At 33.1% G+C, this 18,748-nt stretch overlaps 1 protein-coding gene across 2 annotated transcripts in view; it reads left to right on the forward strand.

Moving 5' to 3' along the window:
• Positions 1 to 18,748, forward strand: part of TECRL (trans-2,3-enoyl-CoA reductase like) — a 122,354-nt gene that overhangs the window by 17,556 nt on the left and 86,050 nt on the right. For both annotated transcript variants that reach the window (XM_047856714.1, XM_047856713.1), the window contains exon 2: positions 8,709 to 8,760. In XM_047856714.1, the coding sequence (XP_047712670.1) occupies positions 8,709 to 8,760 (52 nt within the window). The remainder of the gene's footprint in view (positions 1 to 8,708; positions 8,761 to 18,748) is intronic.

The following is an 18,748-nucleotide window of genomic DNA, read 5'->3' on the forward strand; positions in this document are numbered from 1 at the left end:
ATTCTTCTAAGAGTTACATCATGTCACTCCTCTGATGAAAACCCTCCAACAGCTACATATATCACTCAGAAGAAAATCCAAGCTACTCTTCCATATTCTAAAAGGTTATTCATTATCTTCCCACTCTCATCTCTCTCTCTGGTCATGCCTTTAACCAAGCTGTCCCTAACTCACTCTGCTCCAAACACATTGGCCTACTTGCTGTTTCTCAAATAATCTTGATATAGTGATCCCTCAGGGTCTGTGTCTTTGATGTTACCTCTGTCTGAAAGAATCTTCTTCAATCTATCTGCATAGTTTGCTTTGTAGCTTAAGCCTTTGCTCATAACTTTACCTCCCTATCAGAATCATGTTTCTTCTTTCCATCATTCTGATCTCTTACCTCTTTTATGTTTTTTTCTTAGAACTTATCACCCTCAATGTATGACATATGTATTTCTTAATTGTCTGTCTCATTTCTTGAAAATTGGTTACAATTAAATATCAGTTCAGTGTGTGCCATTATGCCATAGTATTTTAGAAAGCATATTCAGGTGTAAGACTGCATACATTTAACCCCTGCATACATTTAATGTTTGCTTCTTATTGGCTGTGTGACAGGACACAGATCTCTTTTTCTTAATTTTTTTAATGCTTATTTATTTTTGAGAGAGTGAGAGAGACAGAGCACAAGCGGAGTAGGGGTAGAGAAAACAGAGAAAACAGAGAAAAATAGAATTTGAAGCAGGCTCCAGGCTCTGAGCTGTCATGACCGAGCCCAACACTGGGCTTGAACTCATGAGCCATGATATCATGACCTGAGCTGAAGTAGGTTGCTTAACCAACTGAGCCATCCAGGGGCTCCTAGAACACAGATCTCTTAACATTTGAGCGTATCAGTCTCCTCTCTGTCAAATGGGGATAACGGTACCTTACTCTGGGTTGTTAGGAATTTAAATGAGCAACTGTTTAGAAAAGTACCCAGTACATATAAGACACTATGTAAATGCTAGCTATTATTTTAACACAGAACTAGAGAAAGAGAAAGAGAGAGAGGTAGTTTTTTCACTCTAACACACACAAAGGTTACTGGTGCATAGTTGGTGCTCAATTAATATTTTTTAAAATGAAACAGCAAACTCCACACATATTTACCATATCATATTTGTTGTTAGCTTGGATCCTTTCTTTATTGCATTTTGTATTTCATGTTAATAAAATACAAATATGATTTGTATTTGTATAATGGATAATAATTGACTTGTTTTTAATTAACAATAATAAATATCTAAGCTGTAATGCTTGGAATAAATATTATAAACTGCAATACATGATAGTGAACATTTTGTCAAGTTTTTTTTTTAATCCATATTAGTTAATTTATCAGTTGTATAGCTTTTGAAAGATGTTCATATTTCATGACCACAGTTTCCTAATTTTTTAGAAAGTCTGTGTCAGGGTACCTGGGTGCCTCAGGGGTTTGACTATCCAACTCTTGATTTCAGCTCAGGTCATGATTTCACAATTCTTGGGATGCGGGCGGCTCTGCACTAACAGTGCACGGGGGGATGGGGGACCTGCTTTAGATTCTCTCTCTCTCTCTCTGCCCCTGGTTACATGCATGTGTACACACTCTCTCTAAAAAAAAAAAAAAAAAATTCTCAGTGTCATTACTTCATAAGATTGTTTACAATGTTCCGGTGCCTCCCTGTATAGACCTTAAAGTAGTACCTACAATGGCAAATACTCATTACATTTTCCTCCAGCCCCTACCTTCACCTTTTCTATCTGCCTCCACTACGTGGTGTACCATGGTAAACAATGAGGTTTGAACCGGGCTATTTGCACTCAAAGTCCATTCTTGTACACTTGTTAGCGGTGTCACCCAGACAAATTACTTAACCACTTGGAGTCACAGTTTTCTTATATGTAAAATGAAAATAATAGTATTGGGGCGCCTGGGTGGCGCAGTCGGTTAAGCGTCTGACTTCAGCCAGGTCACGATCTCGCAGTCCGTGAGTTCGAGCCCCGCGTCAGGCTCTGGGCTGATGGCTCGGAGCCTGGAGCCTGTTTCCGATTCTGTGTCTCCCTCTCTCTCTGCCCCTCCCCCGTTCATGCTCTATCTCTCTCCGTCCCCAAAATAAATAAACGTTGAAAAAAAAATTAAAAAAAAAAAAAGAAAATAATAGTATTATATCTAAAGCCATAAAGATGGTGTGTGATTTAAATTATTGAAGAAAGGTAAAGGTCTTGGAATTGTGTTGGACTCTAATTGAGCATTCACTGATGTTACTTATGACGGCTAGCATTATTCCTAATGGTTTTCAAAGTTGTTTCTCCATTACATATGAATTTAAAACAAAAATGAGATAAAAGATTTAATTATAATATAGCACTAGCTGGCAAACACACTTCAGTGATGAAAAATGGTAATTTATATCAAAGTAATAGGGGATAGAATAACAAATAGTATATAGGAAATTGAAATTGACCTAAATTCTAGGTTTCAATAACATTCAGTTTCTTTGAGGTCCATAGTAGGACACTTTACGTCCAGGAGAGAAGTGGTACAACTACTACCCATATCATACTTTTTATCCCAGTTTCCTGGTGGATTTAATGATAACATTTTGTGTACACTTAAAATTGTCTTCATTGTGATTATAAATTATATGGTTGCCTTTTCTGCATTTAAGCCTGTGAGAAAAGTACGCTCTAAAAGCCTATATCCTGCACAACTACTTTTGAAAGAAATTGATAAAAGTTATTTTTTTAAAAAATACTAGCTCTACAGTAATGGGGACAATGATGTTGTTAGAATCTGCCTTGGAAATAAGCAATGTTCCATATGATGTTGGCTTCCTCAGTGTAGATCCCAGAGTGAGGAAAATGCACAGTAGACCCATCAGCCGGTCATAGTTGCCACTTTATACCATGAGGAACAGCGGCTAAGCTGCCTGCCATATTCAGTGGAAGAGAAATTTTGATTATTCTCTGCAGCCATGATTTTATGGACACTAGACACAGTGTGGCACATTGGTGATGGAGGTAATTTTATAATTCACATAACAAAATAGCTAATATTCTATGACAGTGTTAAATCACTATATTGTATACCTGAAGCTAATATAACACTGTATATTGACTAACTAGAATTAAGAAAAAAAGAAAAAAAAACAAAAAAATTGAAAGAGAAACAAAATAGTTGATCTTACATTGATTTAACATCTCATGATATGACTATTTTTATTTCTTTCATATGCCCAGAAAACCAATGTCTTGGTCAAGTATAGAAAGTATAGACCTTATGTGAAGAAGGGAAACTAAAATTATATTTCAAATCCTACCCCCCTTTCCCCCACACACTAAAGGGACCTGTATTTTCCAACTACTATTATATTTACAGATATATGCAATACTATATGAAATCTGTAATATATAACATATCTACATTTCTATATCTATACCTATCTATCAAGAGGGTAGATAGATACATGAGGACACAGTGTGTGTATTTTGAATGTAAGGGACAGAGGACCAAATATTTGATGACCAGAAAGGTAAACTCTGGTAAATGTTAGTGTTGTTTATTAAGAACTTTGGCTCATTCTCAACACAGGAAATAGGTAAAATTAAATTTACCTACTTCTTTGAAGTAACTTATTTCTGCTGTGAAATGAAGGTGAAAGGCATGCATTTATTTCCTGAGGGAAGCTTTCAGAACATAATCTAATTTCACCACTTTTTTTTTTTTTAACTTCTGCCTTGGAAATAAGCAATGTTCCGTATGATGTCAGCTTTGTCAGTGTAGATCCCAGAGAGAGGAAAGTGCACAGTGGATCTATCAGCCGGTCTGTAATATACTGTGGTGTGTGTGAAAAATAAGCATGTGTTGTTCTAAACCACTATTTGTGGTGCAACCTATTTTGAAAGTATGTTCAATTAAACTTGAATTAAAATGAGTAAATCTTTTTTAAAAGGTAATTTAAATAATAGAAATCATTTCTTGATTTTGTCAGTTCTTTATTAAAGGTCCTTTTATCATTAGAAAAACTTACAAAAAAGATAAAGATTTTCTATGTCATTGTCATTTTTTTTCCTCTTCCACTTAAAGCTGTAAGGCGGGACTATATCAAACTTAGGGAAATCATCAACAAAATAAAAAGGCAATAAAAGGAAAGGGAGAAAACATTTGCAAACCACATATCCAATAAGGGGTTTATATACAAAATATACAAGGAGTTTATACCACTCAAAGCAAAAGAACAAATAACCCGATATAAAAATGGGCAAAGCAGTTAAAAACAGGTATTTTTTTTCCAAAGAAAACATATACATTGTCGACAGTCACATGAAAAGATGCCCATCATCACTAATTATCAGGCAAATGCAAATTAAAATCACAATGAGATATCACCTTGGAACTGTTAAAATGGCTATTCACAAACACAAAAGATAATAAGAGCTGTCCAGGATGTGGAGTGAAGGGAACCCTGAACCCTGTATGTATATGTGATATAATGAAATATTTTCTACCAACCAAAAAAAGAAATTTTGTGATTTACAATGACATGGATAAAGCTGGAGGGCATTATGCTAAGTTAAATAAGCCAGACAGAGAAAGACAAATACTGTACGGCATTATTTATATATGGAATTTTAATTTTTTTTAACGTTTATTTATTTTTGAGACAGAGAGACAGAGCATGAATGGGGGAGGGCCAGAGAGAGAGGGAGACACAGAATCCAAAACGGGCTCCAGGCTCTGAGCGGTCAGCACAGAGCACGACGCGGGGCTCGAACTCACGGACCGCGAGATCATGACCTGAGCTGAAGTCGGCCGCTTAACCGATTGAGCCACCCAGGTGCCCCTATATATGGAATTTTAAAAAGTGAACTCATAGAACAGAGAGTAGAAAAGCTCTTGCCAGGAGCTGGGGCGACAGGTAGGGGAAATAAGGACAGATTGGTAAAAGGGTACAAAATTTCAGTTATACGATGAATAAAGTCAGAGAATCTTTTATATAACCTGAGGACTATAGCTGATGACCCCGTATCATGTAATTGAAATTAGCTAAGAGAGTAGAACTTAAATGTCCTCAGTAAAACAAAAAAAAGTAAGCTGATACATGTGTTAATTATCTCAGTGGGGGTAATTCTTTAACAGTGTACAAGTATATCAAATCATTACGTGGTACATTTTATCTTACCATTTAATCTGTCAATTATACCTCAATACAGCTGAAAATTTTTAAATTAAAAATTTGTATTTTAGTTACAATCTGAAGATTACTTATTAGTAAAATAATATTTGTTTACTCTGAAAACTCCCTGTCCACTCTGAGTAAAATATATGAAATATATGCAAGTACCTATTCCATTGACTAATGTAAAACCTTCTAATGGAAATGCTTAGAGGCATATTTTGCACTTTCCTGAATTAACCAATCTAAAAATTGATTCTTTAGGCTAGTATTTTTTCTTATGTCTCAAAAACCAGGGATGGAAAGTTCATGCCATTTAGCTACCCTGCACTAGATATCGTGTGTGTGTGTGTGTGTGTGTGTGTGTGTATTTTCATGCCTCAGCATCTATTCATTTCGATTCAGTTTATCTTTTATTCTGTTTTTCTGTGTCTTTACCGTTGGACACATTTCTTTTCTAAACAAAGTTTACTGACAAATTTTGGTTTGCACATTGCAATTACAGTCAAATGAATTTCAAAGAGGTTGTTGTTTTTCCTTCTCCCTTAATTTTCATTCTTTAAGCAGGGCAAACAGTATTCTGAAGACATCTGTTCATTTCAAGGAGTTCCTGAGAAAGTAGCTGAAATATAGTTCTAAAAAGTAGCAATAGTACAAAAATAGGGTTTTTTTGTGTGTGAAATAATGCAGTATCTTTGTAGGGGGCAAATTCAAACAAATCCTAGATTTCACTTGAACCTGAAAAGCTTTTTCCAACTAAGTCCATCAATTTAAATTGTTAGATAAAGGATAATGACCCAAAACTCAATCATGATCACTTGAAATTTAGAAATAAATATTTCATTCAACTAACAAACACCATTTACCTTGTCTACTTAACATTTTAAGATTAATTTTCTCTAATGAGAGAGAAACATTAATGAAGGGAATTTCAGGATTTCAGATGTCGGAATACTTATGTGTCCCATCTGCACAATCAATTGTGATTTATAAAAGGAATAAATTATTGTGATGATAGTTCATCCTTTTTAAGAGGTATTAAAACTGGCTAAAAAGTAGAAGATATTATGAATAAACTTCCTGATGGAGCTACAGAGACATCAGTTTTAGTAATCAGAAAGTCTTATATGCTCTGTTAATTATCATCTTATCCTCTCTTTGTGCTCCGAGCGCAGCTGAAGGACTGGAAGAGTTGATCAAACACAGTCTTGTGGCTAATTGAGCATTGCTGTCTGGATCATTTAATAGTTAATTATTTTTTTTCTTCTGTATTTGACTAAAATTGCTCCATATAGGGCAGTTCTCAAAGATTTATTCAAAATCAGCATTTTTCTAACATGTGAAAGTCAAATGTAATTTTTAAAATTGAAAAGTAAATTACAAACTTGGTTAAAAGCTTGCAAAAAAATCCATTTCCACATGTAGGTTTCCTTCAGGAGAATATCATTTTAGTCTTGAAAATTTGCAAATTCAGAGAAAAAAATGCACATATCAAATTAGATTTTTACTTAAGTGATTATACTTGAAGGAAAGCATAGAAGTTTCCACGGAAATCTACTTGAGAAAGATTTCATACCGAATTAAAAACCTTCTGTTTGGGGGACACCTGGTTGGCTCAATTGGTTGAGCCTCTGACTCTTGGTTTCAGCTCAGGTCATGATCTCACAGTTTCCTGTGTTTGAGCCCAGAGTCAGGCTTTGTGCTAGCACAGCCTGCTTGGGATTCTCTCTCTCTCTCTCTCTCTCTCTCTCTCTCTGTCCCTCCCCTGCTTACCCTATCTCTGTCTTTCTCAAAATAAATAAATAAACTAAAAAAAATCTGTTTCTATATGACTTTATACTCACAGCTTTATTTTTTATTTCAACAAAAGTGGCTTAAACTTTACTGTATGCTATCTGGTGCACGAAATGTTGAAACAGACTAAAATAACACCGGGTCATTCTCTTCAAGGATGTGATTGTCGGAACAATCAGCCTGTAAACACAAGATCATAAGCCTTCATAAAGTGATAGCAGAGCAACAGCAAACTCTAATTGAGGAGCTATTGATCATGAAAATTATTTGTTTTTCCTTATTAGACAGCCCTTGAAATGTGTGGTGGACAAGTATTAGTTACTCTAGAAAATAGTATGCGGATTTTAGGCAACCTTATCAGAGGAACCCAGGAAGCTGTGAGATAAAACAATGAACAATGTTAAAACAAAGCTCCATGTTTTATAAAATGTAATTCAAATATAAAAGTTAAATTATCAAAATTAAAATGAAATATGATATATTCACGTGTATATTCACTGCCCTCTCTAAAAACTGGTTTACAAATATTTTCTATTATCTTCCAAGAAAGATCGGTATTATAAAATATTTGAAATGTTCATACAAACAGCTTCTGGAAGGGCTTTTGTTATATATAGCATATCCAAAATGGGGATTACTATCATCATTCAGTGATTAAATCTTAGAACTTTTTTATTTCGTGGATCATATACGTAGAAGAAATCAGAAAAAAAATTTCTATGAATAGTATAGGATACCATGGTTATAGATGTATTAATCAGAGTGGATTATGGTAAAATAAATGCATTCCTTGTTATACATTTAATGTTTAATTAAATATTAAATATAATATAATGTTAATAAGAACTGCCTGGGGTATTATTATGGGCCACCCTTCATGCACATTTATTTTTCACTTCACTTCTCAAAACAGCTATAAGATTTTAATGCAGCAATAAAACAAATCATTAACATAATATTCTATATGTATTTTGAGAAAGGAAATATATTTTCTTATATGATCATGAATATGTCCTTTGCTGTAGACTTTGAAGTATTTTGGGTTTTTTTCATAAGGAACCAGATGCAGAGGGAAACTGGTTTGCAAGTTTGATGTGAACCAAGTCAGACAGTCAAAAAATGTGATGGCTTGAGGTGTTTAAATAGAACTCTCATCCTCATGAGTTTTGCAATTCTGATGAATCCAAATAATATATCTAACATGAATTTCAGTGGACCTACAGCAATTTTGGTTGGGGGTTTTAATAACATAACTAATGAGGGGGCTCGGGTAGGATTTTTTTTCTGATGATATGCTGAAATAAACATTCCCCTCTTTGCCCACATACATCAATTTCATATGCTGAAGCCCTCTGCTATATACCTTTTTACCTTCTGTCTATCTTGTATATTTATTCATATTTTAATTGAGATTCTCATCAGTTTGGGAGCCAGAAATTGAATATTATGGGCGGAGAAGATTAAAAAATATATTTTAGACACAAACACTTGGATAAACTCATACAATACCACCATTGTTGCTATGTACAAAAAAAATTTAGGAAAAGGCATATTGACTCAATATTTCAAGGTTGTCAAAGCAGTAGTGACTAAAAAGCCAAACAAAACACACTAGTTATTTCATAATAATTTTACACTTTATTATTTTATGTTTTCTTCTCAAATATATAGCGAACAAATAGATACTTTTTTTCTTACAATTCTTTCTGTATGTTTTCTTTTTCTTTTCAGGTGATACAAACATCTACTATTCATGATGTTAAACAAAAATTCCACAAAGCATGTAAGTTTTATATATAATCTAGAATTTATGTTACAGTTTTCTCAATTTGGCTCAAATTTATCTGTAAAAATAAGTTCAATGTTATGATAGAAAGGGTGTATGGAAACCATAATTTTACATGAAATTCAGAAATAGTATGGTAAATACTTCTTGACTGTAAATACTGTGTTTTCATATCTAACTCTCTTATCCACAATAGTTTTAGTTTTTCACAAAATTATTTTCTCTTTTATATTTGAACATATTTATTAAAACAGAAAACATCCTCTATATGAGAATTCTTAACTGATAAAAAGTATTTATATGTAAACAAAATACTGAACAAAAGTTTTACTGGGTGTGTTTATACTGGTCAAATCTATTCCACAAAGGAACTCTTTATACAGTAAATTAAAATTATACTATTTAATTTTATTAATAGCTAAATTTACCTAATTAAAGGTTTCATTATTACTGGAAATATTTATATGAAGTTTGTTCAAATTCAGGTTTTATTTTTAAACCTTTCCAGTAAAGTTTACTCATAACTTAAACATAGTGAACGTGTCTATAATTACTAGGAGGCACTTTTTATATACTCTAATTTTAAAGCAGTTTTAGATTCAGAGCAAAACTAAGCAGAAAATACAGAGTTCTTATATACCCTCAGGTGTCACACATGCACAGCCTCCCCCATCAACATTTCACATCAGAATAGGGTATTTGTTACAATCTGTGAGCCTACACTGACACCTCATTATTTCCCAAAGTCTGGAGTTTATATCAGAGTTCATCCTTCGTATTTTACACTGTATGGTTTTTGCTAGCGAACATTTTCAATGTCTTGTATTTAGTTGAGCACTATTTCTTTTCTGAAAATATTCTTAAAGTTTACAATTTAATGCTTTAAGCTATTTAAAAATACCTTACAGTAAAATAGGTAGAATTTTTAATAGGAATAGAAAGCATATACAGTATGGAATAGAATTATTTGAAATATGCTTAACCCATTAAAAATTCTTCAAGAAGGTAAGTTTTAATATTTACCACAAAGATATGTAAGATTTGAGTATGCAGAAATAAGCCACAAAAGGATTATGGTAAGGAAAAGAGAACAGTGCAAAGTGCAAAGATTTGTCATGGAATTAATTTTCTAATTTGTAGCATGATAAAATTCCCTGTATATTTATGCTACTTCTAAATTATTGAAAAAATTCTCAAACTCCAAATTTGTGCCTTATCACCTACCATTATGTTAGCCATGTTATCCTGTTATTTACACAAGCATTTCTTTATATATTAATGAATTTGTTTTGGGTTATTCCTGTCTTCACATAAAATATGGATCTCAAACTAGTAATTGAACTTTCATCTTTGGAAAGACTTAGACTAAACTTCTCTAATAAGGTGGTTTCAGAAAGTTTAGATTCTAGCAGTAAGTGAAAAGAAACTTGAAAATGATGTTATTACTATAATGTAGAAAGTTGCAAGAAAAATGCTTGTATTTAAGTTAGTAATAACAACATAATAAATATATGATTTCTATTATTGTCTGGAAATGAAGAAAAGAATCAAAAGCTAATGCATGTGTAGAAGGAATGTGAAGTTATCTTGATTACTATTTTCTGATTCCTTTTATAATAGTCTATAATATATATAGACATACATAACAGTTACTAGAAATGTTAAAATTTTTGAACCAGAAATTCTGTACTTACGTGGTCCAGAGCCTACTTCTAGTAATAAGTGAAGTTAAGTAGTTTATGAAAAATCTTAGAAATGTCCAGTATCAGAACTGGATAACTAAAAAATATGACAATAATGTGATTAGTTTTAATAGCTATATCAAGACTTGAGGATTTCTTGATGACTATTATTTTACTCGTTTTCCTAGGCATAGTTCTAATCTTTAACAACTTTATGTAAGCTGTGACTTTTTCACTTTTTAAAAATTACTGTTAATATCAAAAGTAGACCATCACTTAAAGAAAAATAATATTCAGTAATTTTGCATTTATTATATGTAGCCAACATGAAAAAATGCTCAACGTCACTAATTATGAAGGCAATGTAAATTATAACCGCAATGTCATCACCTCATATCTCTCAGAATGGCTATTATCAAAAAGACAAGAAATAAAAAGTGTTGGTGAGGATTTAGGGTAAAGGGAACCCTCATGCCCTGTCGGTGGGAATGTAAACTGGTGGAGCAACTGTGGAAAATAATACAGAGGTTCTGTGAAAAATTAAAAATAGAAAAAATAGAAATACTCTATGATCCAATAATTCCACTTCTCTGTATTATCTAAATAAAAGTGCTAATTCAAAAAGATAAATGCACCCCTGTTTACACAGCATTATTTTTTTTTAATTTTTTTTCAACGTTTATTTTATTTTTGGGACAGAGAGAGACAGAGCATGAACGGGGGAGGGGCAGAGAGAGAGGGAGACACAGAAACAAGCTCCAGGCTCTGAGCCATCAGCCCAGAGCCCTACGCGGGGCTCGAACTCACAGACCGCGAGATCGTGACCTGGCTGAAGTCGGACGCCCAACCGACTCCGCCACCCAGGCGCCCCTTCACAGCATTATTTATAATAGCCAAGATATGAGAGCATAAGTGTCCACCTAAGTATCCATCAGTAGATGATGGATAGAAAAGATATGCTACTCACATACACACTCACACACACACTTACACACACACACACACACACACACACACACACACATTGAAATATTCCTCAGCCACTAAAAAAGAATATCCATTTGTAACAATGGTCTACTTATCTCTGGGTAGACCTAAAAAGAGTATTAAGCTAAGTGAAATAAGTCAGACAAAGACAAATACCACATGATTTCAGCATATGATTCACTTTAAAATCTAAAAACCTCGGGGCGTCTGGGTGGCTTGGTCGGTTGAGCGTCCGACTTCGGCTCAGGTCATGATCTCATGGTCGGTGAGCTCGAGCCCCGCGTCGGGCTCTGTGCTGACAGCTCAGAGCCTGGAGCCTGTTTCAGATTCTGTGTCTCCCTCTCTCTCTGCCCCTCCCCTGTTCATGCTCTGTCTTTCTCTGTTTCAAAAATAAATAAACGTTAAAAAAGAATTAAAAAAATTATAAAAAATAAAATAAAATCTAAAAACCAAAACAAATGAACAAACACACCAAAACAGGAGACTCATAAATACAGAAAACAAACTGATGGTTGCCAGAGGGATGAACAAAATAGGCGAAAGAGATTAAGAGGTACAATCTTATATTTATGAAATAAATAAGACATGGGGATGTGGTATACAGCACAGGGAATAATCAATAATATTGTAAAAACATTGTATGGTGACAGGTGGTAACTTTATATATTGTGGTGATTATTTCATAATACATGTAAGTATTGAGTCACTATGTTGTATACCTAAAGCTTATATAATACTTTGTGTCAATCTTACTGCAATAAAAAAAGAAATATAATATTCAAGCAATTTGCATTCATTATACTCTATTTCAAAAAAGTATTGGTCTTCAAGTTTTACAAAGCACAAAAACACAATTTTTGCTATATTACATTACAGAGAATTATCTGTTAGTCAATTAAACTGGACATTATGTTTAATATATTTACCAAATAATAAAAAGCAAGCAAAAAAGTGTTGCTAACACTAACAATTTTACAATGCTAAAAATGAAACAAAACAAAGTTATGTGTTGATTGCCTTAATATTTTATGTTTAACATATTTAAATTTTTTTAACGTTTATTTATTTTCACAGACAGAGACAGAGTGTGAGTGGGGGCCGGGGGTGGGGTGTGGGGCAGAAAGAGGGAGACACAGAATCTGAAGCAGGCTCCAGGCTCTGAGCTGTCAGCACAGAGCCTGATGTGGGGCTTGAATCCATAAACCGTGAAATCATGACCTGAGCCGAAGATGGATGCTTACCCAACTGAGCCACTCAGGCACCCTTATTTAGCATATTTAAAACCCAATAACATTGAATACCTTATTTTCATAAATATATTCCAATAATAACAATCATATATGTGTGTGTGTGTGTGTGTGTGTATATATATATATATATAGTTATAACTACAATTGTTAGATTTTTTTCAAACTTACTTCTTTACTTTCTGACACCGAATAAATTTTTTATTACAACACTTCTGATGGTGTTCATTTTTAGGCCCTGCAGTTATAATAGGAATTGCTAATCTTGTAAAGAAAAAAACAAACTCATCAGAGGAACTGGGTTTCCTGAGGGGAGAGTTCTCCTTATATGTCTTTTATCTCTATTCTGTGTTCTCTTCGGTGTTTTGACAGATCTTGCTTTCTAGTCTCCCTATTATTTCTCTTTGTGTCAGCTTTACATTTTTCTTAGTTCTATTTTGAAATTTTCTTTACTGTGATTTTTTTGTCCTGTATATGACTATCTTTTCCTCTCCCAGGGTTTCTAATTTCTTAGTTCTGCTGTATTATAAGAGTCATGTTTTAGATTACCCTGGAGAGAGTATGGCCCTCAGACTAGTGAAAGAAATATTGAATAGGGAGAAAATTACAATGAAAATATTAGCAGCAAGGTAAGAGGAAAAGAGGAATGGTTTCATGAAAAAGTGATTCTGATAAAACTTTCAATTATATATATGCACACACACAGTTATCTATTTCTTAATGCACAAAAATTCATGCAATGCCTCAGCTGCAATACTCCACTAGTCTTTCTTTACCTCCATACATTTCTTTACTCACATTTGTAATTATTGTTCTTGATTGTATCTTGAAGCCTCTCCTATAGAGTCTCAAATATCATGCTATATGTTGTGCTCCACTTACTCTCATATTCTCACAAAGATTGTGTAGAAGAATTAAACCTTGTTGTTAAAGCTGAACCGAAAAATTAAGAATCATTCAAGGTCCAGGTGACACTCTGACTAAAACTATGTGAATATTTTCTAAGATTTCAAAGGATTAAAAAAACCATCCATGTTAAAAACAAAACAAAACTCTATTACATAATCTGAGTAGCATTACCTTATTTCATGTTACTCAATTCAACAACTATTCCATGATTTCTTTAAGTTAAATTTAATTCTCTCTTGGGGTATAATATGACTTTATTAGAATAATTTTTAATATTTTATGTTCTAAAAATAATAGAACTTACAAAAAGCCACAGCCAACTGTGTGTATACTAATGTAAATCTGTAATGATGTAATCCATATTGTAGATCTAATCAATTGACAAAGTATTTGCCAGAATGACAAGTAAATTCCAGTGGAAAAATTCTGCCTGTATGTTATAAATTATTTTGTTATGCTTTATAATACTCAAAATTATTTAAGTTCCTGTAGTCTAGACCTCCATAGAAGTGAGATGTATGCAATAGTTAGCATGGACAAAGCAGGAGATATATTAATAAAAATAATTTAAAGATTTGTCAAAGTAAAGGTCTAGTGAATACATTCTTTTGGAGCTGTATCATTACTTGTCTTAGGAAGGAAGCCAAGGAATCTAAACCAGAAATTAGAAAATACCATTGCCGTACAAAGTTGTATAAAGGTAGAATTTCATCTAAACAGCTTTTTTTTTAAAGAAAAAAAACTTTTTTTTCAAATTTTTAAAAACTTTTACTGATTTTGTAGTTAAAGGTGATTTGCAACCACAAGATAAGGTGCTCTGAAAGCTATTACAACATCATCCATAATCTCTAAAAAAAAAGTAACCATCAACCACTTATTGTGAATGATGACTTCCATGATTGTTTGGTGGAGGTAAATACCATAATTACAATTAAGATGGATGAGACAAAAGCTCTCTAAAAATCTGGTATACAAGGGAAGCCATTTTAGATTTATTTTGAAGTCAATATGACTGTATACAAACTTTGTTTAAACAAAAAGCCTGATTTATGGCCCATCAAGCATCCATTGTCTACTTGCTTTGTAAGTAAGTAGCCTAAAGGAAAACCATCTTGTCCTTAAGATAACAATCAGTGCTCTTACTCCCTGCATTCCTTGATGTTAACACTTGTGATTCCTGCCTACATGCTAATTTAAAAGCTTTTGAGCTTTTGCTAAAAGTATGTAACTTTATAAAAATTCTTCCTTTTCCAGAACACTTTCTTCCCTGTGAACATTTCCCAGACCACTATTCTAATTTAGCGCAAATAAAGCTCTCTTTCTTATGTTTAGAGACTATAAAAAGTTCGTTCATTTTGTGTTGACACTGTTATACCCAGAATTCATGATCCCCAAATACTGCCAGGGAGCCGAGTCTGATGTAAAAGCAAAAGAGCCTTTATTTGAGCTAGCTCCAGCTCAATCCCCTACCTGCACCAACACAGCTGTGAGATACCTGGGAGAAAGAGCTAGTTTCAAAAGGACAAAGGCTTTATTGGGACCTAGGGGCAGTTGGTGAGGTAATGGCTGTGGCCTCAGCCGATTGGCTGGGGAAGGGTCTGAGTCCTGTTAGGCAGGTGAGTAGGAGGTTACTCAAGGGGAGGAGGCGTGGTCAAGGTGAAGGACACAGAACAAGATGGAGTTGGCTGGCGTAGGCCCGCCCTTTCAGACACCAGTTTTAACGTTGGGTGAGATATAAAATTCAGTGAATATTTGAAGAATATTGAATGAGGTCCAATCTTTATGCAGTAACTAAATCACATAACTTTCCCTAAATGTTCTTAACGTTACATCATAACGTGTATTTTCAAAGCTTATATCAAAGTTTGTACACAATTGACAAGAATAACCATGTAAAATTTTGATTCATGTGAGCATGTGTACAAATACTTGATGAATAGTTTCTTTCCAGATAATTCACCATAAATATTTTGGATTCTTATGTGAGACTAAAGTTTTAATACTTTCCTATTTTTTTTAAAAAATTTCAAGTAGTAAATACTTTTTTAGTGTTTCTAGATCAGGTTTCTTTTGAAATTATCAAAATAAATTAGGATGTGTGATATTTTGTTTTAAAATAAGAAATATATATTTGGTTTTCCTCCCAGTTTTTGGCACAGAGCCTCTATAACTGTCCCTTGATACTTAAAACCTCTATTTCTCCTTCAAATGAATGTCACTTTGTTAAATTTCATATTTTCTGTCAATGATTATAGCACCATTTATCATTGTTCTTTGGACATTTGAATCCCTTTAAAAAAATTGTTCATTAAGTTTAAATTTTCTCTTAGGCAGAGAATCCCTATTCTTTACCCCATGCTTGCTCATATCTCTTTATATTACTTGGAATAATCTTTCTATCTTTAAAAAATTCGCTAGGGGCGCCTGGGTGGCTCAGTCGGGTAAGCGTCGGACTTCAGCTCAGGTCATGATCTCATGGTCTGTGAGTTCAAGCCCCGCGTCGGGCTCTGTGCTGACAGCTCAGAGCCTGGAGCCTGTTTCGGATTCTGTGTCTCTCTCTCTGACACTCCCCTGTTCATGCTCTGTCTCTCTCTGTCTCAAAAATAAATAAACGTTAAAAAAAATTTTTTTTAATATTCGCTAAATTATCAAGACATAAGTGACTTTTTGCTCCATATGAGAATCCTTGATTTTTATACTCTCATTTTTAAGTTGAAATTATTATAGCTGATGTCACAGAGCTGTTGCTATCAAATATTGTGCTTTATAGTATCTTTAGATGTCCTACTGTAGTTACCTTGCATTAACTTTCATAATAAGAAAAATAAATATAGTTAACTTTTATGAAATAGTCATTTTTTGTTATGAATATCCTAAGATATTTCTGTGCAGCAAATATTTAAAAATATCACAGCAATTTTATGATCATCTTATAGTATTCTGATTTTCATTTTACAGATAAGTCTTTTTAAAAGATTAGATAACTTGCCTGTGGTCACATAGCTAGTAAGTGGCAGAGCTGGAATTCAAACTCAGAAAATAGGGCTCTGTAAACTGTATTCGAACCACTAACCCCATCCATTGCCTCTTTTTTACTGAATCATGTTTTTAATTATTTTTTAGGCAGAAATTCAAATAATACTTCTTTATTTTACTTCAGAAATACTATGGTTAGTCCTCATTTGCAAAAAGGAACTAATTCAAGAGTTTGTTTTACAAATTATGTAATGAATAATATTGCTATAAGTCTAAGTATAGTTCACAATTGGATATAAAATCTGAAATCTCTGGGTAATGTTACATGACACCATAAGATCAACTATGAAATTAAAAACAATGATTAATATGAGTAAGAAGAATGAATGCAAATATGGTTTGTAATTGCTAATGGAATTTTCTCCTGTGAGATTGATCTAAGAATTAGATCAATGATCTAAGAATTAGATCTAAAAGAAGTTTCTGAAAGAAAAATCAAGTCATTTTATCCATGACCTCTGTGTTATCTATTAGTTGACAATATCAAGTTTCAATGATGTTTATAATCTACTTGTCTCTGCAGTTCAGAGCCTGGGGAAGGAGGGGTAGGGGAAGAAGCAAGAGAAAGAACAATGGAATTACCAGACCAATTGTAGTTTCAGCCACATGAAGGGATTTATTTGTGACAGTTGAAATGCATATAATTATTTGCCGAAAGGCCAGGGAGATATAAACAATGCTAAACTTTGAAAGGTTCAAGGAGAATAACTCAAAACAAAGATAACACAGTAGAAGGATTTATGACACATCATATAGAATAATGAGTATTCTCTAGGCAATCTGAAGGAGCCTCCTGGACAAGGCTGTAGAATTCCCTGATCTCTCAATGAAAGAAGCTAGAAAAATGATAAATGTAACCAAGGGAAGAAGTGGCAGAATTTTTATCTTAAAAAAGCTCTCCACTCCTACCTCTATAAGTGGCTAACGTTCTTTTTCTAATAGTTTCTTCAGCAACAGAAATTATGAGCTTTATCAATAATTTAAATGAAGAAATGGAGTGATCTGGCAGATTATTCAGTCGGGTAACAGTCAATGTTGCATTTAGGGGAAGCTATGGGAATTAAGTGGCTATTTCACTTCTAGAAATCTAATCACCAAAGTCCAGTAAGACCCTTGGCCAGGGGGAGAAATACCACCATTGTTTTAATATTACATGTAGATTTCAAGATTGAGATAAGTTAGTAAATTAATAAGTTAACATTGATGTTCTGGTCACTGAAGAACTTCTAACAAATTTGCCAAATGGCACACAAAAAATAGGTTATATGGACAAAAAAGGTCTTTCAGGTAACTGCATTCTTGATGAACCTCATACAAAATATTTCAGGAAAAGAATAAATTTTTATGAAATATACTTAACCCATTTAAAATTTAACAGGATTTTCAAAATATCTCTCCTTTATTTACCATACTGTATACATCATTTGACAATTTTATCCCACATATTGTTAATTTTCCTTCAGTAAAGAAAAAATTGTATAATTTGAAGCCAAATAATACTTGGTAATTTAAAAAAAAATTTGTTTCACAGAAAATGTTTTATAAGTTTCCACATGATTACCTCACAAAATAATAGTTTAAATTTTTTTGTATTTTCACTTTTAGCTTTAAGAAAAAAATTTTTTTACTACTTGAGTACCAAAAAGTATTTCATTCAACTTAATTCAACAAATACTCATTAATAAAGTTAAATGATCAGGTACTATGCTATACTACTAAAGATAATATTTATAGTGTAGCCATTGTCTAGTATGGTTTTTTGGCATACTAAAACACTATGTGTATGCACACAAACATATACACATACATACACAAATTGAATGACTTCCCAGAATTGATTAATTTTGAATTCATTAGTTAAAAATAATTAAAATTTTATTTTACCTTAATGTTAGTAAATGTTACTTTGTGTGTCCACACATGCTCTCTGGATTCTTAAAAGTAGTTGACAAGATATACCTAACTTTCTTTCCTTTTAGTATATTTCAAAACAGTTTAACAACTTATATATGTTAATGGAGAGAAATTGTCAAATCTTTAAAAAACAAAAGTAATTCTGAAAGAAGATTGCTTCCCTAATCTTGAAATTTTAGAGAAATTGATGATTCATTTCCTGTTAAAGTG

This window comes from Prionailurus viverrinus, chromosome B1 (assembly GCF_022837055.1).
Source record: "Prionailurus viverrinus isolate Anna chromosome B1, UM_Priviv_1.0, whole genome shotgun sequence".
Lineage (NCBI taxonomy): Eukaryota > Metazoa > Chordata > Mammalia > Carnivora > Felidae > Prionailurus > Prionailurus viverrinus.